At 55.0% G+C, this 25218-nt stretch overlaps 10 protein-coding genes across 10 annotated transcripts; 4 read left to right on the top strand and 6 right to left on the bottom strand.

Annotated features, from left to right (window-relative positions):
• Positions 1-203: 203 nt before the first annotated feature.
• Positions 204-1421, top strand: UMAG_05689 (uncharacterized protein; the record flags this gene model as incomplete). Its single annotated transcript, XM_011393145.1, has 1 exon — positions 204-1421. One exon carries the CDS (start codon positions 204-206, stop codon positions 1419-1421), a length of 1218 nt encoding a protein of 405 aa, XP_011391447.1.
• A 139-nt stretch (positions 1422-1560) lies between these two features.
• Positions 1561-2841, bottom strand: UMAG_05688 (uncharacterized protein; the record flags this gene model as incomplete). The annotated part of the gene is made up of 1 exon (XM_011393144.1): positions 1561-2841. The coding sequence occupies one exon, from the start codon at positions 2839-2841 to the stop codon at positions 1561-1563; it is 1281 nt and encodes a 426-aa protein (XP_011391446.1).
• A 614-nt stretch (positions 2842-3455) lies between these two features.
• UMAG_05687 (putative 20S proteasome subunit alpha 6) lies at positions 3456-4322 on the top strand (the record flags this gene model as incomplete). Its single annotated transcript, XM_011393143.1, has 1 exon — positions 3456-4322. One exon carries the CDS (start codon positions 3456-3458, stop codon positions 4320-4322), a length of 867 nt encoding a protein of 288 aa, XP_011391445.1.
• Positions 4323-4689: 367 nt separating this feature from the next.
• Positions 4690-5493, bottom strand: UMAG_05686 (uncharacterized protein; the record flags this gene model as incomplete). Its single annotated transcript, XM_011393142.1, has 1 exon — positions 4690-5493. The coding sequence occupies one exon, from the start codon at positions 5491-5493 to the stop codon at positions 4690-4692; it is 804 nt and encodes a 267-aa protein (XP_011391444.1).
• Positions 5494-6552: 1059 nt separating this feature from the next.
• UMAG_10738 (uncharacterized protein) lies at positions 6553-9138 on the top strand (the record flags this gene model as incomplete). Its single annotated transcript, XM_011393240.1, has 1 exon — positions 6553-9138. One exon carries the CDS (start codon positions 6553-6555, stop codon positions 9136-9138), a length of 2586 nt encoding a protein of 861 aa, XP_011391542.1.
• Positions 9139-9292: 154 nt separating this feature from the next.
• On the bottom strand, positions 9293-10225 carry UMAG_05684 (uncharacterized protein; the record flags this gene model as incomplete). Its single annotated transcript, XM_011393141.1, has 1 exon — positions 9293-10225. The coding sequence occupies one exon, from the start codon at positions 10223-10225 to the stop codon at positions 9293-9295; it is 933 nt and encodes a 310-aa protein (XP_011391443.1).
• A 733-nt stretch (positions 10226-10958) lies between these two features.
• On the bottom strand, positions 10959-11501 carry UMAG_05683 (putative 60S ribosome biogenesis protein; the record flags this gene model as incomplete). The annotated part of the gene is made up of 1 exon (XM_011393140.1): positions 10959-11501. One exon carries the CDS (start codon positions 11499-11501, stop codon positions 10959-10961), a length of 543 nt encoding a protein of 180 aa, XP_011391442.1.
• Positions 11502-12219: 718 nt separating this feature from the next.
• On the top strand, positions 12220-15390 carry UMAG_10737 (uncharacterized protein; the record flags this gene model as incomplete). The annotated part of the gene is made up of 1 exon (XM_011393239.1): positions 12220-15390. The coding sequence occupies one exon, from the start codon at positions 12220-12222 to the stop codon at positions 15388-15390; it is 3171 nt and encodes a 1056-aa protein (XP_011391541.1).
• A 134-nt stretch (positions 15391-15524) lies between these two features.
• On the bottom strand, positions 15525-19871 carry UMAG_12312 (uncharacterized protein; the record flags this gene model as incomplete). The annotated part of the gene is made up of 1 exon (XM_011393276.1): positions 15525-19871. One exon carries the CDS (start codon positions 19869-19871, stop codon positions 15525-15527), a length of 4347 nt encoding a protein of 1448 aa, XP_011391578.1.
• Positions 19872-22302: 2431 nt separating this feature from the next.
• Positions 22303-24600, bottom strand: UMAG_05680 (uncharacterized protein; the record flags this gene model as incomplete). Its single annotated transcript, XM_011393139.1, has 1 exon — positions 22303-24600. The coding sequence occupies one exon, from the start codon at positions 24598-24600 to the stop codon at positions 22303-22305; it is 2298 nt and encodes a 765-aa protein (XP_011391441.1).
• Positions 24601-25218: the final 618 nt, after the last annotated feature.

The raw sequence follows: 25218 nt of genomic DNA, 5'->3' as shown, positions 1-25218 counted from the left end.
GACGGATCAATTCTTGTCGCTGCGGTTATGGGGGGCGGCCGCTTCCGGTAGAGCGAGACTTGCTGCACCGAGAAGGGCGGATGCAGCAACTCAGAAGGGACAGATGTATACAAAAGCACTCGACGCTTGTCTCTCTCTTTTGTTCCTTGTTCATCTATCGGGTTTTCTCCACCCTCTCGTCCAGGCAGATGAACATTGCAAAGATGGCCATCAACCGTCCGCCCACCGTTGCCATTGTCGGCGGCTCGTATGTTGGAATGAACCTCGCCAAATCGCTGCTTCCCGCGTTGCCCGCTACGCACCGCGTCGTTGTGGTCGAGGCTAATTCTCATTTCCACCATCTGTTCAGCTTGCCTCGCTTTGCAGTGCTGCCACGAGGTGGCGAGGAGAAAGCGTTGATTCCGTACACGTATGCACTCGACGCGGTTGAAGGACAGGCAAAGATCCTGCACGCCAAAGCACTTGCCATTCACACGAGTGAGCAAGATCCCAGCAAAGGATGGCTGAAGCTCGATCGATGCACAGACGAAGGCGATACGTTAGACTTTGACTACCTGGCGATCGCAACGGGTACACAGCTGCAGCGACCCTGGTCGTTGGCATCCAAGCAGAGCGATGCAGCCACAGCCAAGCGTCAAGCAGTCGAGACGCTGCAGAGCTATCAAGATGCCGTCAAACACGCGCACAAGATCGTGATCGTCGGAGGCGGGGCTGTGGGCGTGCAAGTGGCATGCGATATCGCCGAGCTCTACCCAGCACAGAAAAGCATTACGCTTATTCACAGTCGTCAACAGCTGATGAACAAATTCCACCCGGATCTGCACAAGATTGTGACAACCCGATTCGACCAAAGAGGTGTTCAGACCGTGCTAGGTAGTCGCGTAGTCATCCCGCCGTTGGGTTTCCCGTCCTTCGTTCGCGCACAGACGTTTGACGTCGAGCTGCAGAACGGCTCCAAAGTCACCGCTGATCTGGTGCTCATGTGCACCGGCCAAACGCCAAGATCCGAGCTCCTCGCCAGCTTCGCGCCCGAAGCGATTTCCCCGGACGGGTTCATCAACGTCCGACCCACCCTCCAAATCGCGTCTTCCAAGTGCAATAACGTGTTTGCGCTCGGAGACATCGCCAACTCGCGCGCCGGCAAGACCGTGCGTGCCGCTTTCGGTCAGGTTGAAATCGTCAAGTGCAACATCCTCCATCTCATCAACGAGCAAGAGTCGGAGCTCCAACACTTCATACCGGGACCCTCGGGGATTCATCTGAGTCTGGGGCTGTACGAGAGCATCAAGTTCGGCAACCCGCCAAAGCAAGGCGATCCACCGATGAACAAGGGTATCGAGAGAGACCTCAGCTTGGATATGGGCATCGAGGGCATGTGGAAGAGGTGGAACGTTCCCGAGGGCACGCCTTGGCATCTATAGAATCGAGAATCCGCGGCTGCGCAATGGTTTCGTGTGCAACTGCGTGTCACTCACCAATCACAAATCACGAATGCGAGTCATGAGTGTAATTTCAACGTGATTTGAAATTGACAACACCTTCTGACAGGTGTTGGAGAGGCTAGCTCTGAAGATCAGCAATCCACCTTTTGAAATCATCGAGACCTCCGCTCGCATCTGCCTTTTTCCCTGGCTCTTTTCCCTCTCCGGCGTGTTCTGACTGCTGCGACCAAGACCTCTCCTTCCCAACGCTAGCAAGCGCAAACTCGACCTTGCCACCAAACACCACGTGATCATCCAACTTGTTCAGATTGAGACTTGGCGCTCCCAGTGCTGCGCCTGATGCATCGTTCGAGTTCAATACTCGTTGACTGGCTGCCCAATCAATGTAATCCACCACTTCGTCTTCGTCGTCGTCTTCGTCCTCGGCGCCAGCCGCATCCACTGCACCACCGAATCCAAGCTTACCCGCAAGACCCAACGCGCGCTTGACCCATCCGAACACACCTTCTTCAGTGCCAGTCACACCAGGGTCCGCATCTGCCACTTTGCCCAAGCCGGCGATGCTGACATTGCGCGCACCACCGCCGCCGGCTGTCTTTCGACGTCCGAAACCCATGTTGGCCCTCCTCTGTCCGAGTTCGGCCTCGAGTGTCGTCTTGCAGCGCGCGAGCAGCTGTGCACGTCTCTTCTCGTCCTTGGCCGCATCCGTCCCAGCTGCGCTTCCGCCGAGCAGTGGAGACAGGTCAGCTCGTGTAAATAGGACGAGCACACACGGTGGTGCGACATTGGTGGAAGATCGAGCGCGTTGTTTTGCCAGCGTAGTCAAGGTCGAATGGATGAGGTCGGCAACATCCGTTATAGTTGCAACGTCTCCTGCTGGACGCGTGGACGGAGTGGAGGCTTTGGACGCCGTCACTGCATCGACGCAGATGACAAGGCCGTCAGCTTGATGCAGATGTTCATCCACCAGAGGTCGCAATCGAGCGTGTCCAGGAAGATCAACCACGGTGACCGGTTTCAAAGTGTCGCTGAGTGCCGATGTCGAGACTACACCCTGCGACATGGTCTGCGAAGGTACAGTCGCAGGCGTACTTCCGTACACGAGCGACGCAAACAACGATGTTTTACCAGCATCGCTCAGACCAACAAGCACTACGGTTGATGGCCGGTTTTGCGATCGTTTCGCAGTGTAGTCCGAGTGCGCCGAGACAAGAGATGCGAGGTGCGGAGCGTTGACTTTGGCAGAGGCCTTCGTAAGCGTGTAAGTTAGGATCACGGCGAGAAGCGTTGCAGGTACAATGACAAAGTATTGTGCAGGGATCCCGGTATCTTTGAGCGGTTGTGGTAGATGTGAGGCGACTGCGTCTGGCCAGCGCATGACTGGAGCGACGAATGCCATTGTTGTTGAATGTCTAAAAAAACGTGAGCAGGATGGGTAAGAAGCATCCAGGAGCATCACTCAAAGTGTTGGTCTATCTGCACGATGTGTGCAACGCCTAGTTTTCCGGAAGTCGGGATGCAAGAATTGGTCAGCAGTAGTCAGACAGTTCGGGCTTGGGAGCGCAAACGAAACAAGACAGGCTCTGCAACGGGGGGGGTTTTTTTTGGCCATGTAGCGCCGTATACGTGTGCGGGTCGATCACCTGTTGCAAATTGCGCTTGCGAAATCGCCTTACGCAGTCTCACCAGCCAACGCGTTCCCAAGGCGTTTTCTCCCTTTGCGAGGCTCGAGCGAGCACGCTCCACTTTTGAGAATCGTTGCTTCCACCAGCCCATGCTTGTTGATGCACTCTCCCTTATATCGACCTCTCTCCATTCCTGCTAACAAAGCTCATTGCGAGGCCATCTTCTTGTCATCCTCTCGAAAAGCAAGTCATCTTCTCTAACAACAGCTGATACATGCAACTTCGGCATCACTATTTGACATCATCCGAAAACTTGGCATCACTCAGCTTTTCCTCCCGGTGCTCCACCTGATCCTGACCTCGAGCAGGAAAAAACACAGCATCCGTCATGTTCCGAAACACGTACGACAGCGACAACACGGTCTTCTCTCCACAAGGTCGATTGCATCAGGTGGAATATGCGCTCGAAGCGGTCAAGCAAGGATCGGCGGTCGTAGGTCTGCGCAGTCAAACACATGCGATCCTCGTGGCGCTTAAGCGAGCGCCTTCCGAGCTTGCTAGCTACCAGAAGAAGATGTTGCGCATCGACAACCATATGGGTATTGGGTTTGCCGGGCTCACCTCGGACGCGCGTGTTCTGTCCACGTACATGCGACAGCTCGCCCTCTCTTCTCGTCTCGTCTACGACCGACCTCTACCCATCTCTCGCGTCGTGGAATCGCTCGCAGATCGAGCACAGTTCAACACCATGGATTACGGCAAGCGACCCTACGGTGTTGGGTTTCTGATTATCGGCGTCGACTCCACCGGTCCGCATCTGTACGAATTCACACCAACAGCCAACTGCTTCGAGTACTACGCCATGTCGATTGGCGCGCGCTCGCAGTCCGCAAAGACCTACCTGGAACGCAAGTACACCGAGTTCTCCGATGCCAGCCTGGACGACTTGATCCTGCACGGACTCTATGCGCTCAGAGATACTCTGCCGCAGAACAAGGATTTGGAGCTCGACCAGGTCAGCGTAGCTCTCGTAGGCCCAGGTGCGGATGCCGACGTCAACTCGCCAGAGGCGAGAAACGGCGAGAAGTTCACGCTCGTTGAGGGCGAGCAGTTGAGGCCGTACATGGACAGGTTGGAGCCAAAGACGCTCCCGGGTGCTCGGGCGACAGCCGTGACGACCCAGACAAGTGAGGGCGGTGAGGCTACAGCCGCCGATCCACCAGCTATCGGTGGGGAGGCACCAATGGAGGATTAGAGAGAGAGAGAGAGCACTTGCCAACACACGACGCTTGTAATGTTGTCTACGTCGGGTCTGTGTTGAATCATGATACTCTTGTTTAGTGCTTCAGTCGCCTTTGCCATGTCACTATAGCTCGTAGGACCCAAATTGGCAAGCCACTCTGACACAATGAAACCAGAACCGCACTCACGACTACCACGTATGAGAGGTGCAGATGGTATTTCAACGCGTCTAATCGGGAGATGGAAGAAAGACAAACAATCATAGCTTGAATCGAAGACAAGAGAGGAGTCAAGGTAGTTTACAGGACAAAGAGAATCAGGTTGTCAAGCAGCTGGACAAGTTGTGTGAAGTGGATCCCAGATCAGACCGAGGCACAGAGCTACTTGAATGCGGAACCCTGCTTCTTGGCTGTCTCGTTGGCCCAGTAGCCCTGAGCACCGATCAAACCAAGTACACCGACAGTGATGGCGCTGATGAGGCGACGGTCGGTGCGTTGGACGTGCTCCTTGTGCGTGTACGCGTAGATGCCCAGACCGCCGAGAAGTGCGACGTTGACGGCAGCCAGAGCGGGACCCCACTGCTTAGGGTCCGAGGAAAACTTGTCCCAGAAACTTTCAAGCTCCTTCTCGGCTTCACTGGCCTTCTTCTTGAGCGCCTTGGCACCCTGCTCGCCGCGCTTCCTCAATGCCTCGGCGTCCTTGGAGAGCTCCTTCTTGCCCTTCTCGTAGTACTCTTCGGCCTTCTTTCCAGCCTTTTCAGCTTCGGCGCGAGCGTTCTTGCCAAACTTGTCCGCTTCGTTACGCAGATCCTTGCCATACTTTTCAGCCTGGTCGGCAGCATCCTTGCCAGCCTTTTTGGCATCTTGCACCGCATCTTTGCCTGCGTTCTTGGCATCGTTGGCCGTCTTCTGTGCAGAGTCCGACACCTTCTTAGCGTCAGCCTCGAGCTGCTTGCGTTGCTCACGCGCTTTGGCCACGGCTTCTTCGTACGCTTCTTGCGATTGCGTCTTGAGGTGCTCAAGATCTGAGTCAGAGGGAACAACGTTGATCTTGCCCGAGTTCACATCCGGCGCAGTGGTGCTCACATCGCCGCTTCGGTTTTGACCTTCGAGGTAGCCAGGATCGGGCTTAGGCTGCTCCGACTTGGGCGGCGCGTTTTCAGCTGCGATTGAGGCGTACGACATGACGACTGCTGTTTCAAGTACGAGATTATACGACTGAGAGAATTGGAGAGCAAGTGCAGTGTTTTGTAGGTGACGCGACGGAAAAGCGGGTGTATAGTGGGGTGGGATGATAAGGATAAGAAGGAAGCGCTCGATCGAGGGAAGGAGAATCAGCGATAGGAACCATGTCGCTTGTGCTATGCATTGTTCAAGTAACCGTAGCCATCTATCCTTGATCTAATTCACACGGATTTGCGGCTCAGCCCGCTGCATGGCCCATACAGACAAGATATGGCGAGCCTGAACCAAGAGGAGCAGCAGCCTTCTGTGCTCCCCTTTTCCACAGTCGTGAGTTGCGCAGTGCTACTCGTGACTAAAGGTTGCGATGCTTTCTGAACGCGACTGCGAGCCGACCCTGTGCGCAAGCACAATCCACGAATCGAAGCAAAAGCGCGACAGAGGCGCAGCAGCACGAGTGCGTCATCTGGCGCACAATCCTCGGAATGCTCGCTCGCACACAGAGAGCCAAAAAAAGAAATTATTCGTTGTGAATAAGTTAACTTACGTTAAGTTCACTTAATCGTGAACCAGCATCAATCACGTACAGTATCTTGATTTCACAATCCGTTTCGGGAAAATCACAAAATTGTGAATCGACTCGTCTCGACGGGATGAACGGATATGCATCGGGCACATCGGGAAGCAGCAATGTGAGAAATTTACAGATGCGCCCGATCTTTCCCGTTCGTGCTCGTTGAACCCTGTCAAGGATCAATTTTGAGTTGGGAATGATCAACAGCAACTCAGCTTCAACGTGAACACGCAAGCGACCATTGGTGCTTCCTGATCCTTGCAACCACTCTGTAGCCCATAAGTTGTCCGCTGATTGTCACGGCGGCGAAGCATACCCTCGTGTTCATCGACAGCGCTGACCGTGACCAGCAGTCGCTTCTTCACCTACCTCAGACCAGGCAAGGCGGCAAAGGAAAAGTCTACAAACAACAAGGGTGAGCACTGGATCGCTGGCTTTCGTCGAACTTGTCTCTTGTTCTTAGAGTCAGGATCATTGCTCACAACGTCATGTCCGAGTTTCAGAAGGAAGAGCTCTCGCTCGAAGAGACCAACAAGCTTCGTATATCTCTCGGTCTTAAGCCTCTTGTTGCCGACGATGCTCCAGCTACCTCCTCGCGTGGCACGTTGAGCTCGGCACTGGACGCCCCATCAAAGCTAGACGGCGATGCGCTCGCTGCTAAGAACTTTCAGGACAAGCAAGACCGCGAACGCCGCCAGTGGGAAGATGCTGAGGTCAAGGAACGTCTAGCCAAGGCACAAGCCAAACGCGATGTCGCACGCCGCCTCAAGGGCCCAACGCTCGCCGATCTGGATGTGGACAGCACCGCATCGGCATCGGCAGCTGGTTCTTCGTCAAAAGATACGCTTGCATGGATCAAGGAGTCCAAGAAGCGAGCCAAAGAGCATGCTGCACGCAGAGCCAAAGAGCTGGAAGAGCAGGAAGCCAGACAACAGGCCGAGTACCGCGAGACGGATCTTGTTGGTCTTCGCGTTGGCCATAATGCCGACGAGTTTGAGGAGGGCGAGGAACGCATTCTCACGCTCAGAGATGCAGGCGTACTCGACGAGGCAGATGACGAGCTTATGGATGCAGCCCTGGATCAGGCCGAACGCGACGCCAAACATCTACAGCGTAAGCAGGGCGCAAAGGAGTATACTGGCTTAGATGACGAAGAGGCTTTGACAGGACGGAAGCGTGGTGTTTTGGCAAAATACGACGCCGATCTGCCAGACGCCAACCTTGCATCCTCTGCAGACGCTGGCTTCCGTCTTGGCGAGAGTCTCTCTATTGCTGATCGTCAAGCCCGACTTCGACAGGAAGCCGAACAAGCAGCCAAGCTCGCCAACAAGCAGCTTCTGTCGCTCGATTACGACAAGAACCAAGAGGTGTCTGACTACTTGCAGGAAGGCGACGTTGGTGTCAAGAAGCCAAAGACCAAGAAGCGCAAAAAGGCAGCCAAAGTCAAGATCAACTTCGACGACGATGATGAGGCTGCTAATCCAGGCGCTTTCAACGTCCCGGTAATGGCGGCTGATCAGCGCACAAGCGATCTCGCTGTCGAGATGCAAGATACAAAAGCGCCGGTGAAGCGAATTCGGGCTCAGCAGACGGACAACTTTGTCGATGACGATGAGCTGCAAGCTTCGCTCGCAAAGACGCGCCGTATTAAAGCAAAACGGACATTGAACAAGATGACCCCGGAAATGATTGCAAAAAACTTGGCTGAGCAGCGAGCCGCGGAAGAGGCAGAGCGCGCTTCTGGCGTAGCCACCGCCATCGCTGCCAATGGTGCAACGACAGCGCTCGTTAACGCGGAAAGAGAAAGCGAACAAGACGGCCTCACCTTTGACGAGACGAGCGAGTTCGTCCGTGCGATTCGAGAACGACCAGCAGAGAGCGACGTGCCTCGAAGGCGTCGTTCAATCAAGCAGGAATCGCCGGACGCCGAGCTCAGCGCGGACACTCAGATCCAGAAACAGAGTTTGGTTGATGCTGCAGATGTACCGATGAGCGAGTTGGACGCTCCAGCAGTCAAAGTCGAGCTAGACGAGAATGGTGCTTTGGAGCTTGTCAAGGACGAGTTGGAGGAAGGCGAGGCCGAAGAGCGCCAAGCCGAGCAACACGAGCCCGTCATCGGTCGGGGCATGGCGGGAGCCGTCTCTTTCTTACGACAACAAGGTATGCTTCCCCAGCTTGATCCTGAACTCAAGACACGCGAGGAGCAACAACGCAAATACGACGCCTGGCTTTCCGCTCGTCGTCGCGAAGAACAGGAGCGAGAGCTGGCGCGCCAAGCGTCCAAGGCCTCGGGATCGTCTGTGGACCAAGCGACGCGCGAAGCGCAGAACCGTAATCGCGAGATGGAAGAAGCACGTTTGGCGCAAGATCGTTTCCGCGACTACAAGCCCGATGTCGAGATCAAGTACCACGATGAGTTCGGACGCGACCTGGATCAGAAGGAAGCCTGGAAGCATCTTTCACACGTTTTCCACGGCAAAAAGCCAGGTACGAAAAAGATGGAGAAGAGGCTCAAGAAGATCGAGGACGAGCAAAAGAGGGAGAGGATGGCGGCGGGAGATACGCCCACAGGAATGTTGGCGGCGTTCCAGAAGAGGAGCGAGCGTACAGGGAAAGCGCATATGGTCCTCAGCGTCGGTAGCCGTGGAGCTGCTCCTCAGGAGAATGATCTGCTTGATGGAAAGGGAATGCAGTTGAAGAAGCCGATTCGTGCAGCGACCGCTCAAAGCGGCAAAGACAAGAACGTAGACGGTGGCGAGCTGCTGTCTCCTCTGTCCACGACCGGGTTTGATTCGAGTGGCGCCCCGAGCGTGACGGCGAATGCAGAGGCGGGTGCCAGCACGACAAAGACGGGTGGTGGATGGGCACGCATTGGCAGTGCAACGCCGGCACCGTTGAGCGGTACAACTGCCGGATTCAAGCCAGTGACAGCCTCTGGCTTCACGAGTGTCTCACGAGCTACGCCGACAGTAGCAGCAGAGGTAACGCACACACCTCAAGATGCGAGCACGCCTACCGGTGCGCCTTTCCGTCTCGCGTTTAGCGGCGTCAAACGGAAAGCCGAAGGTCAGTGAGGTAGGGGGGTGTGCAACACGGTCGAGAGACTCGAGAAGACGTTCATGATTCACGATTGTATCAATGCGGGCGCAGTCGATTGCAGATCCAAGTGGTGAGTGTATTTGTACCCGGAAAACATCCAAGAGCGCTCGAGTGCGGGTGTGTCTTTAACTATCCGAGTAGCGATGACGATTCGGTGGCGTTTTCATCATTGGACGGTGGAGATGAAGTAGTATTGGAGGATGTGGAGGCGTATGCGGGGTGGGTGTAATGCACTTGATCTGGGTCGACATGGTGGTGGTGCTCGTGATCGAGGTGTGGATGGGCGTATAGCGCATAATGCTGCCACGTGAGGATGATATCGAAAGCGATGCTCAAGAGAGCCAAGCCTAGCTTTCCCCAATCGCCGGTGACGTCGGACCAGCTGTGCTGGATCCAAACGGCGTCGATGATCAGTTGTGCTAAGCTGAGCACGCCACCTGTAAGATCCAAGAGAACGTTTTCGATGGCAAACCCATCGGTACTCTGTCGATCCCTGTTGAGCTTGATCTGCGGTAGATACTTTGTCAACGTCACGCCGAGTTTGATCGTCGAAGCACAAGCCACAATGTCGAGCCATGAAACGAGCTTCAAGCGCCTTGCACCAGCTAGCAAGACGACGACAGTCAACGTAGCTGCCAGCGAAAGCTGAACGCTTCGTGAGACGTGTTGATTTGGCTTCTTGTAGACGAGGTATTGCGCCAGCGTGATCAGAGCAAGCAATGCTGCGTGGAGCGAGAAGATGAGGTCGTTGAATTGCACGACGTTGTCCCTCCCAGAGTGCGTCTTACGATATGCGCGTCGAACCGGCTCGTACAGATAGAGCAGAGCGTTATACACGAGATACGACGTGTGTCCTAGCGCATTCAGAAACACGAAATCCGTCGAGAGCCCGACTGTGGAACGGTGCGTGTAGTTGTGAATCACTTGTGGATAGAACGACAGCGACCACGCAAGCGTGTAGATCCACCCTAGCAGCTGCGAGAGCGAGGTGAGAATCCAAGATGGCTGCCGTCCAGCCACGCGTGAAATCGTCGAGGCTATCGTGCGCGAGATGACCGCCATCTTGACGGATCACCGGATTGGAAGTGGCGAGCGCAGAGCGTGGAGTGTGGAGCGTGAGGCGTGTGTAATTTCGATGGCATGCGCAGGTAAGGAAAGACAAACAGACGAACGACACTCTACCGACGCAAGTCAAGGATTGCAAGCGAACAAGTTGATCGAGCACGATGTATCGAGAGGCCAGCTAGTTATAGGGTAAGCTGCAAGAGTCGAGCAATGACGAGCTTGTCGCAAACCAACACGCAAGCTCACGTCAATTATCGGCCAACGACCAACGTGAAATCACCCATCAAATTCACGATTCACGATTCACAAATTGTGTATCGCAGCACGTCACACAAGTCGCTCCAAACGCCTTTTTGCGTGTTCGTGGCTCGTGGTTGATGGTTCGTTGTTCGTGGTTGCACGTTGGATTTTGTTTTCTGTGAGGTTTCGGCAGTGTGCTACACTTGTCTCGAGCAGCAAAGACAGGACATGAATGTGGATCCTCATTCGTGATTCACAACCGAACACGCAAGCAATCTGTGGATGCTGGATGGTTTGTTGATGAAAACCCTCAGCAAGGACTAAAAGTACAACAGTTGTAAGTGGCAAAGGAAAACAAAACTGGAACAAGACGGAGGTGGTGAGACGGAAAGCACGTATCCTTTTTTTTCGTCTTTGGCGGCGCAGGACGGGCCTAAGATGCTCAATTGGGCATAGCACTTTAGTCGAAGAGGCGGGATGCGGATGCGGATCAGAAGAGGGTATCTTCGTCGCGCAAGTACTCTCCCACATCTGCCTGGTGGAAAACGATGATACTGGTGGGATCCTGCTTTCTCGTATCCACCGTACTTCTCGCCGTCACACCGAATCCCAAGGGGGTATTGCTCATACTCAGCACCACCACCCCCGCGTGTTCCGGTGTATCATCTGTGATCCTCCCCAAGTGCGCCTTGACCACATGATTGCCGTACAGGAACGGCAATTCGCCATTAGGTTTGATCCACACCTTGTACTTTGCATATTGTGCCAGGTAGTCGAGCGCCGTGACGTGCAGCCGGAACTTGCCTGTCTTGCTAAACTTGCCGAAACAGGTACCCAAAGACATGAGGTTGGGACGTGCGATTGAGATGGCGAGTCGCATCGACGATTCCGAAACGTAGTAGACACGATCGCGGTGCAAGCGGAACACGTGAGGTTCATCGGGTCGGTCGATGAGGTTGACTAGGTTTTTGCCCACATAGTTGGCGAGCTTCTCAAAGAGCGTCTTTGTCTCTTCTTCCGTGAGAGGTCGCATGATGAGATGTAGGGCAGCAGCGCAGCTGATTGTGTGATACAGACAACGAAGCGATTCGTATGGCAGATGGATGCCTGGATGCGCCTACGGTGGGCAGTCGTTCGTGCCACCTATCGGATCGTCGTGTCCTGTTCGTACACCGCCGATATCAATGCGAGAGGAGTGGAGATAGATGATGATGCCAACAGCGAGGACGAGAGTGAGGTTGACAGCCAACTTGTACAACAAAAGTTCTTCTTCCAATGACACTCGTCAGTCAGAGTGTGTCGCCTTCCACAAAGGCCAAATTTCGCAGCTGAGAAGAAACAACAACAAAAAAACGCAAACCGTGAACGCGACCAAAAAAAAAAAACAAAAACAAAAACAAAATAATAATAATAATATAATAATACTAATAAGATGGACTCCACATGTGGACGAAAAAAATTAACATACAAATCAGCTCTTCTCGAGGACCCTTTGATTACAAAAAATATGTAACGAATGGCTTCGCGCTTATGCGTGTGCTGCTGAATCGTGAATTGAAATCAAAAGTGCGAAAAGGGCGAAAACAAAATTTCCTTCGTGATTCACATTCGTGATTCGCATTGGTGATTCACGATTCACGATTGGCGCTTTGGGTTGCCATCGCCATCCTCTTTCTACTCCATCATTCAGATCGATCCACCACCACACCGCAACCAGCTCTTGCGTAATCTCTGTTTTCTCTCACACAATCATGGCGCGTGCCTCCACAGGCACCGGCGGTGGTCGTAGCGGTGGTCGTCGAGGGGGCGCCAACGTCAGTTCCTCTGTACCATTCTCCTCAGCAGCCTACTCTTCCGGTGGCAACTCCAAATCTAGGCGCACTCGTCGCTCATCCGACTCCACAAATGCCGGTCCAAAAAGCCTGCACGACGTATACGACTATGCGCAAGCTTCCTCCTCGGCTAGCTCCAAGCAGACCAAAGGCGCTCGGCGTGCTCTTGCCGGTATGAAGGCGGATGATTACGCAGATTTACCTTCCAAGGCTAAGGGCAAGCAGCCGAGACGACGTGCAGATGATGATCAAGATCCAGAGGATGACGAACAAGAGAGCGATGATAGTGACGCTACGCCAATTGGACCCAAGGTGTTCGATTCGGACGACGAGCTGAACAACAGCATTCAGGGAAGCGACGAGGAGCTCGATTCGGATGAAGCTTTCGGCGAGAGCGACGAAGAAAAGTTTCAAGGATGGTCCTTCGGTCAAGGAGCCAAGAGCAACAAACGTTCAACGATGGACTCCGACAAGGAAGAAGATCAAGACGAACAGAGCGACGACGGAGACGACGATGGAATGATGGATCTATCTCGCATGCTCGACGCTGGCTCCGAATCGTCCGACGACGACAACGACGACGTGGACGCATCAGATGAAGAAAATGATCAGAGCAGCAGTAAGCTCGCCAAGCACATCGAGTCGTTTGCCGCTGGCTCCAAGCGCACCACTGCCAATTTGGATTCCGAAGCCGGCTCGGATGCTGAGCCTTCGTCAAAGCGCCCTCGTCGTGTTCTGTCCGAACGCACCGAGGCTATTCCTGAGACCGAGTTTGCCGCAGCACACTCTGGCTCCACTCTTCGCCTCGAGGATTTTATGGACCCACTCTCGTCCAACATCGACTTTGCCGACGTACGCAAAAACACCAAGCTTCTCGCCAACTCCAAGTCTGGCTCCTCGAACGCGCCAGCTGCGTCCAAAAAGGGCGGAGGAGCACTTCCGGCTCCGCTCCCCTCGGTAGTGCAAGATCGACTGGACAGGCAAGGTGCCTACTCGATCACACGCGACGAGGTGCAAGGCTGGCAACCTACCATCAATCGTCTGCGTGATGCTGAGCACCTTTCGTTTCCGCTGCAAAAGCCGGCGGTGACGAAAGCGTCCACTTCAGGCTTGGTTGCCACATTTACTCCCGACAACGACATGGAAGCTTCGATCGCCGCTATGCTCACCGAGGGCGGCTTGACCGAAAAACAGCTAGCCCAACAAGAAGATCTTGCCATGAACAAGCTCGATCCGCAAGAAGCGCGCGCCAGGCGCGACGAGTTGCGACGTATGCGCATGCTCATGTTCCGTGCCGAGCAGAAAGCCAAGCGCGTGAGCAAGATCAAGAGTAAAGCGTACCGCAAAATCCATCGCAAAGAAAAAGAGCGACTCAAGGAGCAGATCAACCAGCTAGACTCGGATCAGGAAGACTTGGATTCAGACCACGAGATGCAAGAGCGTCTGAAAGCCGAACGCGAACGAGCACGCGAACGTGCGACGCTGAAACACAAAAACACATCCAAGTGGGCCAAGAACATCCTTTCGTCGCGCCACGGCGAACACAACCAGCAAGCACGCAACGAGATTGAAGCTCAACTTCGACACGGTGCCGAGCTGCGCAGCAAGATCCAAGGTCGCGAGATACGTGATGATTCCGAGTCGGACGGCGATTCTCATGTCACTCGAGACGCCGATGGCCACCATGACGACGAGCAGCAGGTAGTCCGAGACGCGTTTGACGAACTCGAAGCGCTCGAAGCCAAGCAAGAAGCGAAACGACGAAAGGATGAAGCCGAATTCGAACGAGTCGGCGGCAAAAAGGGCGTTTACAACATGAAGTTTATGAAAGACGCTCGCGAAAGGCAATATGCGCACATTCGCGGTGAGGTGGATGACTTTGTGAGCGAGATGCAGGCGCTGACTGGTGACGGTGACGAAAACGAAACCGAAACCGAAAACGGAAACGGAAACGAGGGCAGTGGCGAGCAAGACGTGCGTCAAGCTGTGACTGCCAAGAACACCAAGGATGGCCAAAGTGGCAGCTCAACCTACGTGCAGGGCAACAAAGGGCGTGCGATGTATGGGCGCGCCGCGTCGTCGACTGCCTCCACAGCTGTGGTGCCAAGTGCCAAAGTGTCTAACAAGGCGGACAGCTCTGATTTGCAACAGCAACAGCAACAGCAACAGCAACAGCAACAGCAACAGCATCAACGACGTTCGTCCGCCGACACTACGGCGCCGGGCAACGCAAGTTTGAGCGATGTGCAAGTCCGAGGCAACACCACGATAGACAAGCGAACGCGAAGCGAAGCCAAGACGAAAACGAAAACGAAAACGAACCCTCTGATCGACACTGTCGACCATGATGATGACTCTTCGAATCCGTGGCTCACGATCTCGTCTGACGGACAAGCGACCAAGTTGTCACGCAAGAAGAATGAATCTGTCTTGTCGCACGCGACGTCGTCGCACGCGGCGGCATCCAAGTCGGCATTGCGCGCGACCAAGGCTGCGGCCAAAAGTGCATCTGCCAATGCGGCACGACGGAGTGACGAGGCGATTTCGATCGATTTGTCGTCGCGACTTGGAAATGCTGATGCGGACGATGAGTTGGCGAAGCGGGTCTGCGATGCTGCGAAACCGCGTCGTGATCGACGAGCACTGGAGCAACGGGATCTTGTTGCTGATGCATTTGCACATGACGATGTAGTCTCGGAGTTTGTTGCTGAGAAACAAGCAATTGCCACTGCGGACGCGAGCAAGTCGGTCGACACACGCCTACCCGGCTGGGGCTCCTGGACCGGCAAAGGCATCCGGCGCTCATCTAACCACCCGCACCTCAAGACGATCGCCGGAATCGCCCCGGCGCAACGCAAAGACGCCCACCTCGCACACGTCATCATCTCGGAAAAACGCGACAAGAAACAAGACAAGTTCCGCACATCCACGCTCCCCTACCCCTACACGTCCATCGCCCAATACCAAGCCTCGCTCGCCCAACCACTGGGCAAGGAATGGAACACGCGCATCGAATCCCAACGCCTCAACCTCGCCAGGGTCTCGAAGAAACCCGGAAAACTCATCACCCCGATCCTCAGAAAGTTCTGACCGCTTCCCTCACTCGATCCACCATTCACCATGCACCATTCATCCTTCTACCACATTTACCAAGCACATCCATTCATCACCTCGTGCATCTACGCTGTGTGTAAAGTGTGTGCAGACCTGGTCGATTCGCATTTCTAGGGAGACTTGTTGACAGAGTTGAGCATCGGCGTCGGCGTCGGCGTCGGCGTGTGCTGCTCGCGCATCTGGTGCGCCAGTGGAATGGCCGAGGGCAGAGCGTGCTTGCGGACGCTCGTGGAATCCTGCCTCCTGCTCTTGGCGGCGAAGAAGCTCGCTGATCCCGACGTCGGCGGTCGTGGTCGGTCGAGTGCCGAAGTGCGCCCGCTGCTTGCGATGCGCGCATCGCTTGCGTCGAGCTTGGGCGACAGCGAGCAATCTACTGAACGCTTGGCGGATGTGTGTGAGAGAATCGGCAGCGAAGCCGAAGGTGCCATCGGCGTTGCTATCGGCGTTGCTATCGGCGTTGCTATCGGCGTTGCCATCGGCGTTTTGGCGCGCTCGCTTTCAAGTTCATGTTGAGGCTGCTGTCTCATGCGTGCATAGTATCGCGCGATCGGCGTCGAGTCTCGAGCACAAGCGCGTGTGCGCTGGTGACGAGATTGGTCGTCATCCAGAGCGAGAGCGTCGAAGCGCAACGCTGCATCGCGCGAGCCTCGGAATCGATCTCGGCTGAGCGCGGGATTGGCGGACGACGGCGTGCGCGAATCGCCAAGTTCTGCAAAGTGGCCCAACGACGTCGACGGCCGTTCGTAGCCATCCGCCTTTACTGCACGTGTCGGCGAGGCAACAGATGCAACAGCCGGGTCCACAGCCGCCGCGGCTTGAGCAAGGTAAGCTGGCAACTCGATCGACGGCGTAGCACTCGGTGTTCGACGATGCGATCTCGCCGACGATTCTGCGGCGCCTTTGCGAGAGGGCGACGAAAGCAGCGCTGTCAACCCCATCGACGAGGCGCGCTTGCGAACCATGATGGGCAGCCTGCTCGGCGAACTCAGTTTGGCCGGCTTGGCTGGTCTAGGTGGTGGCTGAGCCTTGAAGCGCTCACGCTCGAGTGCAGCTACGCTCTCGACAAGAGCTCCAGCCGCGCCATCTTCGTTCGGAACCGGTCCACTGAAAATCACCTCCTCATGTCGCACCATCACTTGCAACACTGCTAGCGAGATGCTCAGCGTAGGTGCAAGCACCAGCGTCAGGTTGCTGATCGGCATCTTTGTACTTGCTACCACCTCGGGTTGTGCTAGCATGCCGAGATGATGGATGAGCTCGCGGAGTAGATACCAGTTGTACACACCGAGCTGCCGCATCAGCGGACACAGCTCGGCAGCCACGCTATCGGAAGCGAGTTGAGCGACTCGCGCCTCGGTTACTTTGCCTGCACTTGCACTTGCACTTGCGCCGGCATCGGCGTCGGCGTTGGCGTCGGTTGCGTCTCGGCATTCGCAGAGCAAGCGCGCTACGGCCTGGTCGAGCAGTTGACTCTGCGTTAGCGGGATGAGCGGTTCCGGGAGCTCGCGAAGGTAGATCTTGAGCAAGCTGCACACGGAATTGATGTCAATATCGGCAGGATTGATCTCGTCGAGACAAAGGTCGTTGCGCGGATCCGAAAAGTGAGCACGCAGCTTTGAGGTATGACTGCTACGTCCGCTAATCCGATAGATTCCTTCTTCGGATGGACCCCACTTTTCCAGACTTTCAATGCATCGCACTACGACGCGCGGCAGGTACAGATGGCGTGCTTGCTCGCGACTCAAGGGCACCTTTGCCGCCGTCACAGCGACAGAGGCGCGTGGAGTGACGCCAGGCGAATCGAGAAAGTTGGCGCTGAATTCTTGGCCCAGGTCAGGAACGTCGAGGTGTTCGTCGTCGTTGTTGTTTGCCTCGCAAGCGAGCTCGAGAGACGCGATCGCAGTACGGCGTCTTTGAGGGGAGCACCAAAAAACGCTATCGCTGCTTGTTGGTGCCATGTTTAGATCAGTTCGATCGAGGAGTGACAACCACTGTCGCGTCGCTTCGTTCTCGGCAGCACTTGAAGCCGCATTGGCAGTGGCGTTGCGACCAATTTGATAGCCAGGATTGTAAGCGATGGTAGCGCCACCGGCTCGGCCAGAAGTAGCACCCGCACCAGCAGTGTGATTTGAAGTTTGGAGTGTCTTCATAAAGTCCCAACCTTTCTTGCCCATGGCGGCACCAAACTGACCAACGTGTCCCAAGGCACCAACGACACCGCTGGGTCCACCAGCCGAAGCGGATCGTGCCATAGCGGGAGAGGTGTACTGTGAGTACGCCTGGTAGGCGGGGCCACCGCCACCACCGACGCGCGGTGGATTCAGCCTTCGCGGCGGGGGCAACGGTGTAGCTGCAGACGCACGCAGAGCCTCTGCATCCAGTCTGGCTTCGGCGACAGCTTCCTGCGACTGCGAATGAGCAATGTCGCTGTAGATGCCGATGCCAATGTCTGCGCCTGCACTCGCAGGTGGGTGTAGCAGCATATCTTGTGCACTACCAGCGTTGCCTCTGTTTGAGTCGTGCATTGCTTGAACTGAAGCCGTGTTGGGTGCGGAGATGGAGCCTAGCGACGAGGCACTGCCTCCGCCGGAACGCGGGAAAGCGGCTAACAAGCTAGGTCTGGGCCTGGGTGGTTTGGCAGGCGGATTACCGTTGGTAGCTGAAAGCTGGTAGATGCTGCCAGTAGAGGACGATGGACGCGCTGTGGCAGCTGAGATGCTTCTGCTGTTGAACACTTGCGCCAGACCTTTTTTGGCAGTATCGCCGTTACCGAGAGCGATGCTGCGCGAGGCGCGTCCGACGGTTGCAGAGTGCTTGTTCAGGAAAGGCGATGCCGACGAGCCAGGGCCTGGCGTGAGAGAGCCAGGCGCAGCGAGGCTGGCAGTCGACCCAGGGTGCTGCTGCGATTGGTTTTGATGGTTCGCGGACTGGTTGCGCGGTGGAAAGAGGAATGTTCTCGTACCGCTCACGTCCTCATTGGAAGAATTGGCGGTGGAAGAATGAGACGGGTTGGTGGAATTGGTGGGCTTTGTAGCTGCACGCCTGAGTTTGGTGAAGGAGAAGGAGTGTTTACTGCCGCTGCTCAGACTGCCGGTACTGCCATTGTTGAGTGAAGCTGCCTCGTGTGGCAGGTAATCGGTGGATCCGCCGGATGAGACGGACAGGCTGCCGCTGCTAGACTTGTTATGAGAGCGGGAAAGTGCACGCTGAAATTGTGCAGACGAGGCGGGTGGATCGAGGAGCTGGTCGAGCAGGGGGCTAGGCTGGTTGCTGTCGACGGGCGAATCGATGAACTCGAGGAAATCCGGATGTTCTGATCCATACAGACGCGGTGGCAGGAGAGGCATTGTGGATTGATCGTGAAGACGCGGTGTAGCTAGACGAGGCGAGTCTTTGGAGCTGGGCGGAGTTGCTGATGGGTCGTCGTGGCGTCGTCGGATGATGTGAATGCCGGCATCGAGCATCTCTTGTTCGGAGAGAAAGGTCTCGACGATGGGCCGAGGAGAGCGCGAAGCGGTAGGCGAGCCACGGCCACGGTCGGTGTGCTCTGGAACAGCAACGTTGAGTGGAAATAGCTGGGCGGTGTCCGAGTGTGGATGGTGCTTCTGGCGATTGTAGGGGTTATCGAGCTGGATGGTCTTTTGTTGTGCTTGGTACCATGCCTGCTTGTGCTGCTTGGACTGATGCAGAGGAGGGCTCAGCGGTAGAGGTGGAGGTGAGGAGGTGGTATCGTGCTGAATGGAGTAGATGCATTCGGAGAGAGACGGCGAGGGGGAAGCGGGACGAATCATGGATGGCTGAGGAGTAGCAGCACGCTTTGACTCTAGCGCTGATGCTGAGAAATCGACGTCTGAGCCGGATAGGGAAGCGCTTTTGCGGTGTCGATGACGAACGTCTGTAGCTGACGAGGGATCAAGACGGCTGTCTCTGGAGAGTAAGCCCAAGCCGGTGGAAAGAATCGAGATGCTGGACGACTTTGCGCGTTTTGGTCGATGAAAGGCAGGTTTGGTGGAGGAGCAAGGCCGAGGCGGAGGAGCCAAACGTAAAGTGTCTGCAGGCGTTGGGGAAGCAGCACGCTGAGTGTTAGAGGGGTAGACGGGGATGGTGGTGTCCGAGTACGCAGAGTAGTGGCTCTGGTGCGAGTCGAAAGACTGACAAGCGTCTTGCGCGGCAGGAGCCGAAGCGAGGCGGAGCGAGTTGGAGGAAGAGAGACGTCGAAAACGACGAAAGGGATCTGGAGACTTGCGGCCAGATGAGAAAAGGCGAGAGCGAGGAGTGGAGGAGGGATCGACGGTGTTGGACGAGAATGACGAGGTGGCGATGCGAGGCGAGGAAGCATCGATGCTGCTGGTGGCGCTGGCAGGTGTGCCGAGAATGTGGACGCCAGCGCCCCTATTCTGAGTGTGGTTTGAGCGCGCAGCGATGGTGGACGAAGGGTTGGGATCGATAAAGGACATGATGGGGCAAGGTAAGCGGTTAGGTGCTCACAAGGTGCGAGCGTCCAAGTGTGAATGTGTCTGCTCTTTGATCGAGCGCAGAGCAAGAGCGCGACGAATTGGCGCGATGACGAAGCGCCAATGCCAGACGCGCGGCTGAAAGCGCGATCGAATGCGGTTTGTAGATGAGGACCAAAGTTGCAAGCTAGTAAGGCAGGAACGTCATGGATGCAAAGGTGGGTAGTGTGCCAAGCGAGTGAAAGCGAAATAAAGCGAGAAGCGTGCGCGAAAGAAAGGTGGGAGACACGGACGAGTGCAAGCGATCCAAGCGATCCAAGCGTGACAGGTCTGAGCGCAGCAGCAGCAGCGGCGGCGGCGGCGGCAGCGGCGAGGACAGCGTGTAGATTAGAGCCTGGTGGGCAACGAGCCAGAGTTGAACGTGAGCAGCGCAAGTAGAATGGCTGAATGAATTGGTGCGATGAAAGCACAATCGTGAAAGGTGTAGAGCGCAGTGGTAACGCAAGGTGTCGGAATGGGCAAGAATGAGGATGAGAGGGTCCAAGCGTCAAGAGCGGGGGCAAGACGTAGGAGTTGGTCAGAGGCGAGGCCAAAATGGTAGGCGAGGCCCGAATCGAAAAGTTGAACAATGGACGCTATCTGTCGACGAGATGGGATGAGATGGGAGGAGGTGGGATGACAAAGCACCCAGGCGTTACGGAGCTGTATCGACCACCAAGAACAAGCAGATCAACGCAGGCACAAAGACGACGAGCACAAGAATGACACTTGAGACTGAACACTGCAAGACTGACGAGCACAAGAATTGCGGCATCACGAGTGACACGAGCTTATGCCTCTCTTTCTCTTTCTCTTTCTCTTTCTCTTTCTCTTTCGTCCATTCCGGGTTGGTTGTCTTTCGTTCCCAATTCGTGATTGACGATGGACGATCCACGATCCACGATTCGCTTCACGATTATGCAAACGTGCCATTTTTATTTTGTCTGAAGCGTGACTGAGTCACGATTGTACAGTAAGTACAGTAAAGTCGGACGACCGTGAACGCTCTTCCGAGACTCGCTCAGTGGCGTGGCTGTGGCTGTAACCGTTACCGTTACCGTTTACTGTCACTGTTACTGTTACCGTTACCGTAAGCGTGGATTTGTGATTGCTACTGTGGCTTGACAACATGTTTTTCTAAAAAAAAAAGGTAACCGCGAACAAGACATGAGAGACAAGAAAAGGCATTTTCCCGTGTTGTACCACCTTTTCTGGCGCATTGATCATATACAGTAGTCTCATCATCATCAGATCGCTCGAGGGAGCGGTACAAATCCACACGGATACAGTATGTGTGCAGCTCCAGTCACAAACACTATGATGAGCCCAACGTCGATCGACTGCGTCGGACGCCGAGCAACGTCTGTAAGGGGTGGATCCGCTTGGCTTGCCTTTCTTTGGCTTGGCGAATCAAACAAATCCACCCATTCGTCGTTGTGTTCACCGTTTCGTGGTTCGCAGTTCGTGGATCTCCAGACAATAATGTGAATGTTCACGATCGTGATTATTACTAATTCATCCTTGCCTTTTATCTCCACAATCGTGAATCGCGAATCGCGAATCGCAATCGCGAATCGCAATCGCAATCGCAATCGCAATCGCAATCGTGATCCGTGATTCACGATTGGTCAAGAGACGCCGTCGTTTGTGCGTTTAAGAAAGGCCAAAGAACACAACAACTTTGATGCACTGGATGGTCTATAACGGTGCTGAGCGTGCGAGTGTGTCTGTACAGTCCATCTCTTATGGAACCCCCTCAGCGGTCGAGACTATGGTTCCATCGACGGTGAACGGATCCAAGACATGCGTCCAACCCCGAGACTGGCACACTAAATTCAAAGACTCGTAATGTTGCGCGTGTCAGCTACCGGAACCAACTCACGACTGGCGTAAGCGCTTCACGCTTCTAGCTTGCCCCAAGCGAGCCCGGATAGCCGCAACTGTATCGGCAATTCCAACCAATCGTGACTACCATTGTGAACGATCCGTCGTGCGCGATCCATGCGTTGTTCACCTTCCGCGCTCCCGTTGACGCAGCATGTGTCATCAATCAGGCCTAACATTCGCTCGCTTTCGCTGGTCGCCATGCTCCCATCACGACGTGAATCGTGAATCGTGAATCGTGAATCGTGAATCGTGAATCGTGAATCGTGATTGGTGATTGGTGAATGTCCGCGCTCCCGTGTCTCACGTCCACGCCGCTCGTCGTCCGAACCACTGTGCATCGTGCACCATTATCGCTCTCGGAGCTGTAACACATTCAAGCGCAGCCAAGTGCACGTGTGATCTACAGATTGTCCCCAACTTGTTTCCAAAAGCTAAGTTCAGTGACAGTTCCAAGCTCAGCTGACAAGCATGAATCGTGAATCGTGAATCACGCATGGTGAAGAGCGATCTAAGTAAGCAAAACATCCGAAGCAATGCATCCAACGTTACCCCAGTAATCCCTCGCCCTCACCACCAACCTGTACTTGCCACGTCCGCCTTCTTCGCCCTCCTGCTGTATCACGTGCTCAACATTGAACGCGCCGTCGATCTTGGGTTCTCCGCGCGTCGTTCTGCTGGCAGAGTAGTAGAGCCTTTTTTCCTTCTCGTCAAACTGACTTGTGATCTTTTCTGGGAAAAATCGGCCGTGCGAAAATGCGGCGATGTAGTGCGAGAACAATTTCGAGATCCATCGATATCCTTGCTCGGCATCCACGCTGGTGCTCACGTTGCAAGGTGTCGAGCCAACCACGTCCGAACGAGTCGAAGCCGGAGTCCAGTTGTTGGGCAGTTTGGAATGCTCAAACACGCTTCTCCAGTATCGTTTGTCTTGCTCGGCCGTACCCGTGGGATCCGTCTCGCCACCCAGATCGCATTCCATCCCGCGTTGTGGCTCTCTCTGTCCATCCAGCTTCTTCTTGATCGCCAGATCCAGAGCATAGATGGCAAGGTTGTCCATTCCATCAGCCGCATCGTTGGGCGTTTGCTGAAAGTACTCAAACCCAACAATGATTTCGGTCGGACCTTGCAGGGTGGGCGTCCAGATATCGTTGCTGCTCGCATACGCATTTGGGGGCGTGTTGAGTGGATCGGTGGATGGCTTGGCAAAATACACAATCGTGGGCGAGCCATACGGTGTAATGCGCGATCGGTAATTTTTACCTTCTGTAAACGCGTGCAAAGGGTGGAAATACTGCCAGCCTTGCTCATCGGGATCTTTCCACTCGGTCCAACTCGCGTCGGGGCGAGAAACACGCACTTCAAGAGCGCGGAAGCGATACGGGTAGTAGGACACATGTTGATCCGGTTTCGACGTAGCGTGGTCCGCAGGCGGCTCGGTCGACGGTGGCTCGATCGAAAGCCCTTCGCGAAGTGCGTGTCCCAAAACGTCGCCGCGAAGCACCGTATCGCCCTCGGCGACAGTGACGGTGGATGCATCCATGCCAAAGATCTGATAGACCATGGACCACTCGTCACGAATCATAACACAGAAACTCCTCTCGTCGTTTTCGCCCGCTGCTGGTCCAAAGATGGGTGGTCTTCGAAATGTGTACTCTTTTGCCCACACTACCTGTCCCGAGACCGGCGCAAACACTTGTTCCGGAGGCAGAATCATGTTTTCCTTTACCCTGTTATGTATGTCTTCCGGTTCGTCGTCATCGTCGTCGCGAGGATTGGTGATGCTCATTGGAATCTTGATCTGCACACCGAGCGTCCAGGCCGACTGATCGACGAAAACGCCAAAGTTGCGATCGTTGATCAAGCGCGAAGATCTAGGGATCATTGGATTCTCCATGGCACCGGCGATTCGGTTGACATCCTTGGGATGCCATGTTCTGTCCTCCTGGCCTGGTCTCCTGTCGCGCGCATTACCGGCGAGCGGCCACGAAGCACGTGACTCGTGCAGATGCAGATGGCCGATCCAGAATTGCTTGATATCCTGCTCTGGCTTGTCATTGTTGGTAGATACCGTTGTGGATGGCGAGGGCAGTTTGTCGAATTTCACAGTGACGACAAAGCTCTGCAAGAGTTCGTGCGAAGAGTGCTTGCGTGTCTGTTTGACTGCCTGCCAGTACTTGGTCCAGCCGGGACACGATCGTTCGTCGAGATGGAAGCGACCACCTGGGAGCAGCGACGCGGGCCTTGGTTTACAGTCAAGAAAATCATCTACTTGGTGCATCCATTGTGTCGTCGGGCTTTTTGGATGAGGTATCGGTCTGGATGCCTGACTGGGCCGAGATAGTTTCAGATCATCTCGCTCGCATGCCTCGATTCCACCTGCGCCTTCTCCGCAATGGAGCATCACTTGATCGCGCGTCCTGAATCGAACCGGTCCCAAAGATGCCGTGGCCGAGGAAGACGCGTACAGCGATGGATCAAAGTGCACTACCAGAGGCTGAGGCTCAAATGGGTCGGTCTGGTTGGTATGATCCGGACGACGAACAGCGGATGGAGCGTGCGCTTGATTCAGATAAAGTCCCGAGTGCGAAAGCCGAAGCGGTGGTACAGGTAGCGCATCGTCATCTTGGACCAACGTAGCGCTGGCGTACAGCTGTTGCGCGTCATCGTACGCAAGCTTGGCAGATGGAAACGCAGTCCGAGTCGAGGACGCAAATGAGAAATGTATCTGACGATGCGGTCGATTCGAGCCAGCCAGAGACGTGCATGCCTGAGCCAGCGCAAGAAGCAATACCGCCAACTTGTTCATGACTGCGCGCCACAGAATGACAGAGGTGGCCGAGCGACCAACGGATGCTAAGCTAGTCTAGACAGCAAGCATCTCAAATACGGCGACTCGGTGATGCGATGTAGGAGTACCAAGCAATTGAAGACGAGCAATTGAAGACGCTGCTGACGATCGAGATGGAAATGGCGTAGAGATAGGATCGTGTGCAACTTGTTCGTGACTTGTGCAATTTTGAGAATTATTACATTAATTATATAGGTCATTCATCACGAAGAGTCGTGAATTACGAGTCGTTAACTCCAGACTGGTTCAGCCAGTCATGAGTCGTGAGTGTGTGTGTTTGCGGTTGGAAAGAGTCGTGAGTGCAACAGAACACGGAATCGTGAATTGTGCTCGGTGTGATACTCACGACTGTGTCAACGCCGAATCGTGAACCGTGAATTGCTTCTCGCGATAATTTATCACTCACGGCTGCAGTACCTCCACGTGAAATTAAATCACAGAATAATAAGAATCGTGAATCGTGAATCGTGAATCGTGAATTGTAAGATCTTGATCCGCCGTGCGCCAAAAGGAAAATCACGAATCGTGAATGGCTTTTGAACCCTTTCTGGGTGATTCTTTGCGTTTCATGTTTGG

Source organism: Mycosarcoma maydis, chromosome 16 (genome assembly GCF_000328475.2).
Source record: "Mycosarcoma maydis chromosome 16, whole genome shotgun sequence".
NCBI lineage: Eukaryota > Fungi > Basidiomycota > Ustilaginomycetes > Ustilaginales > Mycosarcoma > Mycosarcoma maydis.
This window is presented reverse-complemented; position numbering and strand designations above follow the sequence as displayed.